Source organism: Akebia trifoliata, chromosome 14, assembly GCF_017979445.1.
Source record: "Akebia trifoliata isolate Shusen 1 chromosome 14, ASM1797944v1, whole genome shotgun sequence".
In the NCBI taxonomy this organism is placed as follows: Eukaryota; Viridiplantae; Streptophyta; class Magnoliopsida; order Ranunculales; family Lardizabalaceae; genus Akebia; species Akebia trifoliata.
In genome coordinates, this window is record NC_141388.1 from 34971501 (window position 1) to 34985451 (window position 13951).

Below are 13951 nucleotides of genomic sequence, written 5' to 3' on the forward strand. Positions count from 1 at the left end.
TTATTCATATCGCACTTAATGACGCGAGAGTGGATAGGAATCATTGATGCTTTTTATCGAGTTACGAGTGAAAAGACATCTATGATTCTTATCTACTCTCACGTCATGAAGCGCGATATAAGATTCCAACTTGAGGTCACTCTAACATGATTCTTTTAGCATTCATGCAATTTGTTTGAAAAAAAATGAGATCAAGAGGTAAAAAATAAAAAATAATAAAGAAAATTAAATAGATAAAAGAGAAAATATAGTAAAATTAGAGGAAGTGAAGAATAAAGGAAATAAAGTAGCTCTATGACATCATAACTTGATTTGGGGTTTAACCCATAAAACTATTATAAAAAAAAATTGAGATTAAAAGGGAAAAAATGAAAAATAATAAAGTGGCTTACAAGGGTAAAAGAGAAAATATAATAAAATTAGGAGATGTGAAAAATAAATAAAATAAAGTAGATCCCAAATAACTATAATTTAATGTAAGGGGTATTATTAAAAAAGATTAAGATTAAAAGGGTAAGAGATGAAAAATAATAAAATAGATTAAATAGGTAAAAGAGAAAATATAGTAAGATTAGATATGGGACATCTTCTTTCGGGTAAATGGGATAAAAGTGAAAAAAATAAAGTTGGAAGGATACTATTATAAAAACTAAGATTAAATAGATAAAAGATGAAAAATAATAAAGTAGATTAATGGGGTATAAGAGAAAATATAGTAAAATTAGATAAGGTAAATAATAAAAGAAATAAAGTGGGTCCATGACACTATAGCTTTATGGGAGGTTTAACCCATAAAACTATAAATGATTGAACGTTTATGTCACATACAACTATTCTAACTTAGTTGTAATTGTATTTTATTATATATATTGGGAGACAAAATTTGTTTTATATGACTTAAAAGTTTTGGATTTGACTGATTTTTTGTGAGGAGGGTCTTTATACTGTAGAGATCATCCTTAGAAAAAATCAGTTCAATCTACAACTTCTAACCCCATCAAAAGTGATTTATAAATTAACTGTAAAAAATGAACAGTCCATAATCTTAAACCATTTTTTATGAGGTTAAAAGTTGCAGATTTGACTGATTTTTTGTGAAGATGATCTCTCTGTTGTAAAGACCACATTTAAAAATCAATCAAATCCAAAAATTTTAAGCCAATATAGGACAAATTTTGTCTCTCAAAGTTGTCCTCCGAACGAAACCATATATATATATATATATATATATATATATATATATATATATTTTCCTATTACAATGATAATTTTCTCAAAAAGATAAAAAAATGCAACAAGTAAGCAATTATTTCATGGAAAATATTGAAGTTATAGCCCATATCATTGCGTTAGACATTGAATTAATATGGAGGTGTGTACAAAATAATAGTGACTTTTCCTCAAGATCCAAATGAAAAGCATCTCTTGTCCCATGCACACTTCCAACTCAACTCAATGGCTAATGCAGTATCCTATATAGTTACTCTTGCACAACACTTATTTCGTAGAGGGGGTGATACACCCTTATTCAATGTACCATTTAAAATTTGAATTGAATTTAATTATTGAAAAAAAAAAAAAAGATTCATGCATTTTTACACATTGAAAAGAGAAGGAAATATGAGAATAAGTTAAAGGTTGAGACATGATATACAAAACATAGATAAACTTCGTACATCTAAATAAAAATATATAATAAAATTTATATAATTTCTCATATTTGATTCAATTGATTGGGACATGATTGATCCATAGCTGATTTGGTAGATTGTTAAATCAGATCTAATTATCAAATTGAAATACATTTTGTTTTTCTGGCTACATGAACAAAAGATGGATGTGAACTCATTTTCAATGATAGAAAACATGATTATAAACAAAATTAAATGGAATAACATAATTCATTTAACTGAATCCCAAACTTTAAGATGAGACTTTGATGATGATGCTCCACATGACTGAATTCTACTCTTGTAGTAGAACAATTTTTTTTTTTTTTTTGTGTGTGTTGATAATGCATTTTTTCGAAAAGTTCGATGAAGCTCCACTTCAGAATGCCTTATAGTAATCTCTTATGGGCCCACTTTCATCTTTTCTATTATAATGAGAGAAAGCGGAGTAGCAATAGTTTGGACACCGAAATTTGAGTGGTCATAATGCCAGCACTTTTATATTTTAATTTAAGCATGTACAGATAGAAAGTAATTTTGGGTGAAAGTAGCTTTTAAAAAGTAGAAAGTAATTTTATATTATTTTTTAAAAAGTTAGGATATTTTACTTTTTAAAGGTGATTTTCTAAAATTAATCCAAAATAGACTTTTTAACTTTCAAAAATAAGAAAGTTATTTTTTCTTGTGTATCTAAACAAACTCTTAATCTAATCAATACCATTATTACAAATGACTAGCATCCGACTTTCACTAATTGATTTGGTAGTTTTATTTTCGTGTATTTGAATATAGTATGAGAAACATTTTTCTTACTAACTTAGTAAGATTTTAAGCCTTACCAAGGGTTGTTTTGCTCAAATGTCACATTAGCAATCCAACACCATAGCTTTCTAAATTTTATTATAAAACACAAATCTATTTTTTTCTCCAAAAATTTAATAATTTCTTTCAGATTTTATCCATAATTTTGAAAATGCACAATTATTGAACTTCCACATAACTCCCAAATTTAAAATTAAAATTCAATGGTGAAAAATAAAATTTTTATTATTTAACTTTCCCCCCAAGAAAATTCATTGAATTTTGTCTTCTAAAGCACCAGACCATGTTTTTGGATGCCACAAGGCGAGCTCAATAACCTTTAGTGAGGGTGAAATCCTTACTAACTTAGTAAGGCTAATATATTTATTCATGTTTGTGAAGACGACGATCCTATCTTTTTCTAATATTTAGAGTTATAACATATTAAACCAATAAGTTGGAACAAATCGACTGATGGGATCTATAATTTATGCTCTGGTTTTGATTCTATTTAGACTACGATGCCCTAGGAATGAAAAATTCCCTTTTTAATTTTGAATTTCCCAATAATTCCTTACCCCATAAATCTATTACAAATACAAAAATCACGAATCATCTCAGTGATTTTTTCTATTTACATTGAACGGTGTATACACACCATCCAAGCAAATAGATGGTTATTTTTTATATATTATAGAATGATTATTCTCTTCTTTTTTCCTCCTTGGATCATAATCCAATCAAAACTTCTTGAGTTATCATATCGTAATCTAGAGAAAAATGTCTTGATTCTTTAACTTTGATGAAATAATAATAATTTCGTTCATTGGTATACTACGTTTGATTCGAACTCATACAATATTTATATATCGTAAATAAGACTAATTTTATGCTCATGAGATTAAGGTGGCATTTTAAGAGTGAGATAACATCATGCTTTCTGTTTAAAAGGAACAGCAAATTTGCATTTCTTAAAAGAGTTGTGTTAGGGTGAATTAGGATTTACTACGATTTTTACGTTCCTGGAGTGGGGTGCGCACATAACCGTAGATGTATTTCCTCGAGACACGAGTAAAAAAAAATCTACAGTTATATACGCACCTCCACATCAGAAATGTAAAAAATCGCAGTAGTGTCCTTAAAAAAGACGCGTTTGTTCCGTGGGTATCAAAGCTCAAGTTCTCGTGTGGTTTTTCGCTCACAATGCTCACAGACTAATCAGTGCTAGCCACGTCAAACATATGAAGGTAGTTTATAATAACAAGGGTATTTTTGTGAATTAGGATACCATTAATACACGTGGGTACATGTGATTGGTTGATCTAATATTTTTGTGAGCTCTGTAAACAAAATTTTGTGAGCATATTTTTTTTCTCAAGTTCTCAATTCTAGTTCTCTAGATTCTTTTGGGTGGCCTCTTGGAGCACGTTAGCAAAAGCCAAGAACGTGGTGAGTCATGGATTTATTATTATAACTTGCATCGGGATTACTATCCGTCCGATGTTCTTACTGTTGGGTCAACTTATCTTGATTTTGATAATCAGATAAGAAGAAATGATGGTCAAGTCAATAGTTGGACTTTATCTCTCTAGTTTATATCTGATCTCTCTCTCTATTCTAGACTTGTCGCCGCAAGAGCGAGAGACACACTTCTCCACTCATGAGTTCTGTGTTTCACATATAAAGGTTAGGGTTTCTGTTTGTATTTCATCATCATCTTCGCTATCTATGTCTGTCTACTTTGGGTAGGGTTTCGTTTCGTTTTGTTTTGTTTTAAATTAATTTTATTTTGTTTTTTACTGTAAATTCATGTTGATGTGAAGAGAGTTTTGTGGGATGTGGAGTTTGATGGTCTCAGTTTGTCTAATATCAGTCTCTCTGTTGATCTAATTTGATTTAATTTAAGTTTTTTTTCTGTCATTGATTCTAGTATCATCATGACTTTGATCTCTGCTAATATTCAATATTTTAAACTCTGTAAAATTCGAAATTATGATGAGCTCTCATTGTTCTGTATTGGGAATTTAGGATTCTTATGCAATTCCCATTTTAATATTTTTAAACTTGATTTTTTATATTTTATTTTTGAAATTTATGATGAACTCTTATTGTTATGTATTGGGAATTTTGAATTCTCATGAAATTCTTGAGTACATTTCTTTGTTGTGGATCCTAAGGAGCACCCCTAACACATCTCATGTTGATTTCGTTTTATATTTTGTATTTTCTTCTCTGATTCTAGGATCCGTTCGACATTTTTTAAATTTATTATTGGTCTTATTCCTGGTTTACTAATGGATTTTTTTTTTTTTGGTGTTCTAAGTTTGATTGATGAAGTTGTTCCCTTTTATTCATGATTGGTCAGAGGTTTTTTTTTTTTTTTTTCTTTTTCTTGATAATATGGCGTTGAATACTTGACATAAATTATTGTAGAAACACATTCAAGGAAATGAGTTGCTCAACAAACGAGAGTGGAGAAGACAGATTTGTCTTGAAGGATCAGAGGGATTCGCCATCTATTGACAACGGTAGCTGCGAAGAAGGCTTTGAAGATGGTGTTGTCCTGAAGAAAGGGCCATGGACACCCGCAGAAGATGCGATTTTGGTGGATTATGTGAAGAGGCATGGAGAGGGGAATTGGAATTCTGTTCAGAAGCATTCAGGGTTGTTCCGTTGTGGAAAAAGTTGTCGTCTTCGATGGGCTAATCATCTGAGACCAAACTTGAAGAAGGGTGCTTTCACAGCTGATGAAGAAAGACTGATCATCGAACTCCATGCCAAGATGGGGAACAAATGGGCTCGGATGGCTGCACATGTATGTATAAAGCACTATTTCCCAGCTTTTCGAGTTATATGTGAATACCGGTAAATAAGTTCTAGCAAAGCAACTTGTTCTCACCATTGCTTGAGTTGATATAGTATATTTCTCTTCTTGTGTGAACCTTATAAGCTCGAAATTTCTAAATCATTTATTCAGGTATGTTGTACTTCATAAATATTTTTATGCACACTTGTTTTCATATAATTAATTTGTTTAAAAAGACATAAGTTATTGGCATGTTAACCTAGCTAGTGCTTCTGCATATTGATCTCGAGTAAATATTTTTATTTTTGGGAAGAAACATTTCTACATGAAATATTGTGGTCTTTTTCTACGTAGACTATTTCGATTGATTTTCAGAAAAATTGGATTATGTAAGATGCTTGAATATGTCACAAACTTCTCTATTTTGAAGTCTGCTTGTGCATAGGAATTATAAAGTATAACAATTTGTGGCATATACTTTTCTGTTTCCTTAAATTTATAATATTTAGTAAATTTCTATTTCTTTTAAAGGTAATAGAGTATTGGTTTAAAATATCGAGCATAATGGTTATGTTACATTGGTAATGACAAAGACCCAATATCTTATCTACTAATTAATACTGAGATTTCACTAGCTCATTTTACTGTTTATAACAGCTGTTGCAATGTTATGCAACATTTTTATTTAGCATTTTGTTTTTCTATACAAATGGGTTCTCAATTTTAAATAAGGGTCTTATTTTGAATTTTTCTATTTTATTTTAAATGTTGTTATAACAGCATTATAATTGTTTAAAATATTGATTTCGTACTCAGTTTCAAATTATTTTTGAAACACTTTATTTTGACCATATTTTAATATGAACTATGGGCTCCACTTCCATAACGTAACATTGTTATAATGGTTGTGAATCGTGACGGTATTGCCAACCTACTACTACCCTCTATCAAGAACAACCTGAAATTTTGGTTAGTGAAATTATTCATTTTTAGTGGTGGAACATGTCATTATCACCATCAAAACCTTATTCCAAGGATTTTGGATCGGCTAAAGGAATCCTATTCCTACATTCCACACTGTCCAGTGTCACGTCTTCTATTGTTGGAAGTGTGTTCATATCCTCTTTTACCGTCTCAATCCACATTTTTTTGGGTCTTCATATCAATGGTGTAACATGTAAGATGCTTAAATAAATCTCAGTGTAGTAAGATGTTTTGAGGGTTCCTTAGTGTATGTACGTATATTGTAATACTGTAGAAGAGAGCTAAAATACTATATCATTGTATTTGTCCATACCCCCCTTGGTCAACAAAGGTTGACTGATACAAGGTCTAGTATGCCCAGGGATCATATAGTCTTACATGGGAACAAGGAACGATTTAAAGCATGTAAAAAAATTATACAAATAACCAATATCATTTGAAGGAATATGAGTTGAAATGAAAACATGTAATTCTTTCTATAAGTTTGAATAGAATTTTTTCTTAACTTTCATGTCTCTCACTTTCTTGCTTTATTTTCTCTCTTGTTTTCAACGTTACTTTTTCTGAGTCATTTCCTCTCTTTTTTAAGTTGCCTGGACGTACAGATAATGAGATAAAGAACTATTGGAACACTCGAATTAAAAGACTACAACGTGCTGGATTACCTCTTTACCCTCCTGATGTATGTTTGCAGACAGTGAATGAGATTCAACCGACCCAAAACACCAACGAATTCAACAGTATGTACACACAGCATGACCTCCTCCAAAAAGATTACGAGTCTCCCAATGTCATATTTGGTAATTTAAACACCAAGCGAGGGTTTTTATCTTACGCACCAGTGCTTCCTGATATTTCTGTTGGTAACATGTTGACTCAACAGCTTGGTTCGTCCCAAAACAGTTTCATTCCCCCTTCAATGTATCGCCCTAAGCGACTTCGAGAATCAGAAAACTTATTCTCCGGTTTTAACTCTATTGGTGGGAAGAAGCATAAGTCCTTTGGGTTGCCTTTTCCATATGATCCCGACCCTTTCGGTGCAAGACATGGCAGCCATGCCTTTTTAAATGGCAATACTATCTCTGCTTCTAAGCCCATTCATGGAGCTGCGAAGTTGGAGCTCCCTTCATTCCAATATCCCGAAACTGATTGTGGTACGTGGGGAATGTCTTCTCCCTTACCACCTTTGCTTGATACCGTTGATTCTATCTTCCAATCTCCTCCGCCAACTCAACTAGTACAGTCAGATTGCCTTTCATCATGTACAAGTGGTCTGTTGGAAGAAATGTTTCATGATTCAAAGACTTTTAATAGAGAGAAGAATCCGTCGTGTGACCCAAGCATGAATTCTTCTGTTGTGACGTCTAGCAATGGATTAGATGGTTCGACTTTGAATATGGGAGAGACAGAATGGGGAGAATTCAGTGATCCAATTTCTCCTTTGGGCCATTCTGTTGCATCAGTTTTTGGTGAATGCACTTCAATAAATGGTGAGTACACTTCTTTATTTAATCTTTGTAAAATAAATATTGTTAATTTCATCATTGAAAATAGAACCAGTCTAGCCTTGCTAACTCATTAAGATTCAAATCTTACCAAGGGTCATTGGGCCCACATGGATTTTCACAATGGAAATCCAACACCACAGCTTTCTAAATTTCATGAAAAAACTCAGACTCAAAAGAGAACAAAGAATTTTTTTTTTGAGCTTGATCAAAGGTGTTGAAAATGGATGGCTACCGAACTCTGAAATTTAAAATTAAAATTCATCGGTGAAAGTTAAATTGTTTTTGAAGTTCTTAGAATTTTGTCCTCTATAGCCCTGTGGCATCCAATCATGTTTTTGGATGGCGTAAGGTGATTTGGTCAGGATATTTTTCTTACTAACTTACTAAGGAAAGTGTTTTTGTTGAAAATATAGTTTCTGAATGGTGCTTTATGCAGGATCCAATATAAAGAATCCAGAACCAGTTGATCTCATTGCCACCCCAGTTGGAAGAGACACAGAAACTTCGAACCAGTTTGATTTTTCCAGCCCTGACGCTTTACTTGGTGCGGGTTGGTTTGACCAAAGTTACGAGTGTGCCAAGGACCATTCCTTCATGAATGATGCCATAGCATCACTTCTTGGTGAAGATCTCTGCAGTGATTACAACCACATACATGATGGAATGTCTACAATGGATCAATTCGTTCCTTGGAATAACTTCCCTGCTTCCTGTCAAATGCCCGAACTTCCTTGAAAGATTCTTGGCTCTTGATTTGTGTCGGAGATTCTTTTTTAATATGAAAGGTGCATAGAAATCATGGTTATATTGCAAGATGGGGACTTAATAGGGTATATGCTCAATCAGATTTTAGTTATGAGAATATAATACTTCACATTTAATGTGGAAACATTGCTATTCAACTGGTTTCTATTATTTGATGGATATTTAATTTGATTATAGTGATTTACAACTTAAATATTATTAGTTTTGTTGGACAAGAGAATGGAATTATTGTGCTGTATTATTGGTATGATTTTGAACTTCATGAAGATTATATTTTGCAATCTTATGTTTGATATTTGCAACATCATCAAAACCTTGTCTAGAACATTTGGAAATAAAATCAAGAGTGGTTAATTCTTCTTTGTATTAAATCTTTTATCTTTATTTATGAAGGTTTGAATTGTGTGAGATCTCCTGAGAGCTCTGGTTATTAGCAAGCAACAACCGCATTAAGCTTCCCATTTCGGTAAAAAACGTGGGGATCATGCCATTAACTCTATTGTTTGAGATAATCAACAAAGTGTGGGTGTGATTGATCCATCGAAGAAGTTGTTACTGAGAGTAGAGTGCAGTCTTCAAGTGTGGTGGCATCTTCGGAATTTGTCTGCTTACGATAGTTTTTTCCTAATTGGATTTCCGGGAGTGAGTCCAAGCTACTAATCTAATCTGGTATTGAACAACCAAGATGGGATTGAACCAGTAAGCAAATTGGAGTTGATATCCAATGTAGACGAGTTCTCTAAATTAACTAAGATTCCAATTCTTGGAATTTCGTCGCTTGGAATGGTACCTGTAAATCGATTTTGGTGCGCAACAATGTCTTGATTCCAACTTAGAAAGCTCTGCTATAGAATTTGTTACTGAGATCAATCAGAGTGATTTTGATAACCCATGAGTCCTGGAGTGATTTGAAGTTCCAAATTGATTCTTCGAAAGCTGCAATTCGTCCAAAACTATGGATTTACTTAAAAAAGTTGCAAGGAACAGAACCATTGAACTTAATCACTAAAACAGCTTCTAATTCCAACCAACCCATTTAATCACTAAAACAATTCCTAGATAAGTCCAAGGCCGGCCCACCCCCCCAAACAAAACCATCAAAGCCACCTTGTTTTGATGGAGAAGATCAGTAGATCTAGTTAGTAAACAATGCCCTATTTCTTTTCACCTTGTGGGGGCTTTATTAAATGGGCCGAACTTGGGCTTTGAGGAATGAAGAGTAACAGACTGTTTCTAATCCGGTCCATTAACATTTATACTGTCCTTCTTTGATACCAAAGATTAATAAATTTTATTGTAAAACAAGATCACAACTTGGGTCCATGGCTCAGTGGTAGAGCATTTGACTGCAGATCAAGAGGTCACCGGTTCGAACCCGGTTGGGCCCTTAACATATAAAGTATTTTCCTTTAAATCTTTTTTATTCCTCATTTGATCATATCCAATTTTAAACTAATCTAAAATATCCTACCTAATATATGGCATGAAGAGTCATTAATTGCATATTATTATTATATATTGAGGGAAGTCCCGTAGTCTTCTTCACTTAAATATTGAGTTGTGATGAATGCATGCACTAAATCATACGCGATTGACGTGGGAAGGACACAAAATCATAGATCCTTTTCTTGGGGATACACAAGAAAAAAGATCTACGGTTTTTTAGCCCTTGCGACATCAGTCGTGTACAAACTGCGTTTGATTTACCGTGTGCATTCATCGTTACTCTTAAATATTTCATATTAAGAGAAAGAATGTGCTTGCTTAATAAGATAAAATGGTAACAATATGACCTATTTCATCCCGAGATAATTTGTTGTTAATAAAAGAATACATAGTGTAGAAGGGCTAAATGTAGATAAAGGTCTTAGGTGATGTTAATGATGATCATCATAGGAGGGAAGATGGTATTTCCTCAGATCAAAGGGGAAGCTCTTCCAGTAAGAGGAAGGGTTCCCTTCAAAAGAAAAGAGATAAGAGATCAAATTAGGGTTCCAACCCCTTTTCCTTGTTGCTCTAGATTATTATTTATAGGCAAAAATTAATGGAAAGCCTTATTAAATTATATATATAAATGTAAGGGAAAATTATTTAAAAAAAAATTATTATAAAAAAAACAATACATTTGTTATAATTATCAAATCGAACCCAAATTGGCACTTGAAGTACCGAATTTTAAAAAAATAAAAATAAATTCAGATTTCGGTAAGTTTCGATTTAAAAAAAGAAGAAAAGAAATACTAAATAGAAGCTGTTTTTAGTGCACACCCTATTATCTGTTGGTTCACAGTCCAACAAACATTTGACATGTGGCGCAATGACATCAATAATAGAGAGAGAGAGAGATAGCTTCTCTCTCTTGCTCCGGGCCTACATATTTATTTTTTTAGATTTAAAATCTTAAAAGGGTTGTTGGACCCATGTTGATCATCACATTGACAATCCAACAACACAGCCTTTTAAAATTTATGAAAATATTCATATTGAAAAAAAGAAATTAAAATTTTTTTTTTTTTTTTTGAGGTTGATCAGCAGAGAGTATTACTTTTGGGACGATTTGCATAATCATGGAGATGATGAGGGAAGAATACATCGAGATGCGTAAAACACAACATCGAGATTTGTTACAAATCTTGAGAACTTTTTTACAAATCTAGAGGTATTTTGACGGTGGATGAGACTTAGTAAGGCCTGTTTTTTTCCCTCACTATCTTAGTAATTCTAGTCGGACTCTCATTATGTTTTGGATACCACATAGACGGGAGTCAGGAAACTTTCCTCTACAATTAAATAGTATTTTCTTTTAAATAAAATAAATAAATGTTTTAGACTTCCCAGCCTGCCTCTGCAGTAAATAGGTTTGGACATACAGAATTTAAACATGTTTATGACTTTTTTACTTAGATGTAACCAATTATATGGCAATATTTGTAGTGGCTTTCAATAAATGTCATAAAATATTTTTAAACCCCTCTAGTTAGCATTTCTTTTAGAGTGTTTTAGTCATCCCTTCCATATTTTGGATAATATTTGAGATACCCCCAATGCTTTCAAAATTATGACATCACCCCTTTAAATTCAATTGTCGTCTACGGTGGACAGATAAAAAATAATCCAAATTCCCTTATCTTCATCTTGTTGTCAAAACCTTTTTTTTTTTGTTAAATTTCCTTTTTCAAAACCTATCATCTTTAACCGTTGATTTTTCATCTTCTATCTTAAGATTCTATCTACTTCTTCCTTTAAACCTCTAGGTAATATAAGATTCTTGGCAGAGGTAGAGCCAGGATTTTCTTGTAGTGGGGGCAAACTATGGTTAGTTGTATAGTTGAAGAACTTTTAAGATGAATTATTTGAGGGAGTAATTCAGAGGTTTTTGATTAGAAGTCGAAGAAAAAGATATTTAGGTTATTTCCAATTAGTATATGAGAAGGCTTAGTCAAAAGGCAATATCATCAATAAAAAATTGAAGAGAGGGGGAGGGGGAGGGGCAAATGGGGAGAGAGGTGAGGGAGTGGGGACAAATGGGATATGTAAATAATTGAAAATATAGAGGTGTCTTAAAAGTTTTGTGGGGACAATTGCCCCTATCAGCTCCTTACTAGTTCCGCGCTGGTTCTTGGGAGAAAAGAAAACAATGGAAAATTGTGTACAAAAATCAAGCATCAAAAGCAAGAATGAGTACAATGCATCGAATATGACAAATTTTGGGCAAAACATCAAAGGTTTCGGGGTCATCTAATATTGAAGTTGAGGGTATTTAGATCATTCAACATTAGTCTATAAGAGAAGACCAATGTCAAGTATCATTAGTTTGATAACATAAGGTTGAATACAATGCTTTGAATATGACAATTTTTTTTATTTTATATTTTAAAGATGATTTAAGGTTTTCTTAGATTTTAAGTATTGCATAAAAGTTGTTCAATTTTTCAGATCCAATTTCTTAATTTTCTTACATTATAGTTTCTCTGTTCTTTGAATTAGTAATCGAAATCCCTTAATTTTTTCCCCTTTGTATTAGTAATCAAAATATCTTAATTTTTTTTCTTTATATTTATTTTTACGGACAAAAAGGGCATTCTAAACAGCTGACACGTTTCATCAATGGTACTTGTCCCATACCCGACCGGTGGGTCTAACCGATTGGACCCAAAAATGAAACATTAAAGTCAATATTTTTTGTTTCTTCCCAAAATTGGGTAACTTCAACTTCAAAAACATAATCCAATGTCAAAGGTAAATTACAAGATTTTAAGAACTTTTAAAAAAAATTAAAACAAATTAAGAAGTAAAATGTAATCGTTGGATTTGAATTTGAAATTTAAGAATTTATTAGCCATACATTTTCAAAGCATGGATGAAGGTACCAAGTCCCCAAAAACATATTTTAATTTTATTTTTCAAAGAATGGATCCAGGCACTAAGCCCTAAAAAAAATATTTTAATTTTTATTTATTTATTTTAGTCTGGTCTAGATATGAGTTTTGGGGTTGTCTTTTTTCCTTGTGTATCCCGAAGAAAAAGATCTATGGTTCCGTGCACATGCCATGTCGGTTAATCACGACTCAATTTCAAATCATTTGCATCACCAGGATGGTAGGGTGCACTATTAGTGTCTCAGCCGAAAATGTTACAAGGCAATCTTGTGTTGTTCCATGTGTTGCAAGCTATGTTGAAGGGGATGACAATGGCTATAGACTTGAATATCCATTAGAGCTGATCCAAAAGTGGCTATCGAGTATATCAATGAAGCAACCAACCGATCAAGGTTATGAAGAGTAGAGCTGGCAAATTCCATGAGATAGAATTCAGTTTTTTGCTATAGAGAATGTAACAGTACTACTGATTTTTTAGCATCTTATCTCTCTAATCTTGGAAATATTTTCTTGATTACTTTCGACCCGAAGTGATCTGACAAATATTGTCTGTAAAGATGGGTCTGGGTCTGGTCACACATACTTTCTTCTAGTTGGTTTCTGCATAATAAAAAAAAAAAAAAAATCATATGCATTGGAAAAATATCATAATATATGATAGCTTTAGTTTTAATTTTACATCGCCATGGCATGCTTTGTCTATCTAGAGGTATAGACACTCTCATGTATATATAAAGGGTCAGGATTTGTGTACGCATATACCTACAACGTGTTTTGTCCTAGTGGACTAAAAGTTTCAGATTGAACAGATTTTTGGTGAGGATGATCTCTATGATGAGGAGATCATCCTCATAAAAAATCAGTTAATTCTAAAACTTCTAACCCCGTATTTATGAGTTGAAGAATCATGGACCGTCTATTTTTTATAAACCATTTTTGACGAGGTTAAAAGTTTCGGATTGAGCTGATTTTTGGTGAGGATGATCTCCTTATGATAGAGATCATCCTCATAAAAAATCAGTTCAATCCAAAACTTTT

General features: G+C 32.5%; 1 protein-coding gene and 1 non-coding gene across 4 annotated transcripts; both read left to right on the forward strand.

Moving 5' to 3' along the window:
• The first annotated feature begins 4013 nt into the window (after positions 1-4013).
• Positions 4014-8732, forward strand: LOC147386959 (transcription factor MYB65-like). 3 transcript variants are annotated; one of them, XM_086423138.1, is made up of 4 exons: positions 4014-4216; positions 4905-5286; positions 6956-7751; positions 8206-8732. In XM_086423138.1, exons 1-4 carry the CDS (start codon positions 4026-4028, stop codon positions 8502-8504), a joined length of 1668 nt encoding a protein of 555 aa, XP_086279264.1. In that variant the 5' UTR covers positions 4014-4025; the 3' UTR covers positions 8505-8732. The 3 variants fall into 3 exon arrangements, with proteins under 3 accessions (XP_086279264.1, XP_086279266.1, XP_086279263.1); XM_086423140.1 differs by having other exon boundaries at positions 4023-4157; positions 6851-7751; XM_086423137.1 differs by having other exon boundaries at positions 4076-4216; positions 6851-7751.
• A 1118-nt stretch (positions 8733-9850) lies between these two features.
• TRNAC-GCA (transfer RNA cysteine (anticodon GCA)) lies at positions 9851-9922 on the forward strand. Its single transcript has one exon. It is a non-coding gene; the product is annotated as a tRNA-Cys (tRNA).
• The last annotated feature ends 4029 nt before the right edge of the window (positions 9923-13951 follow it).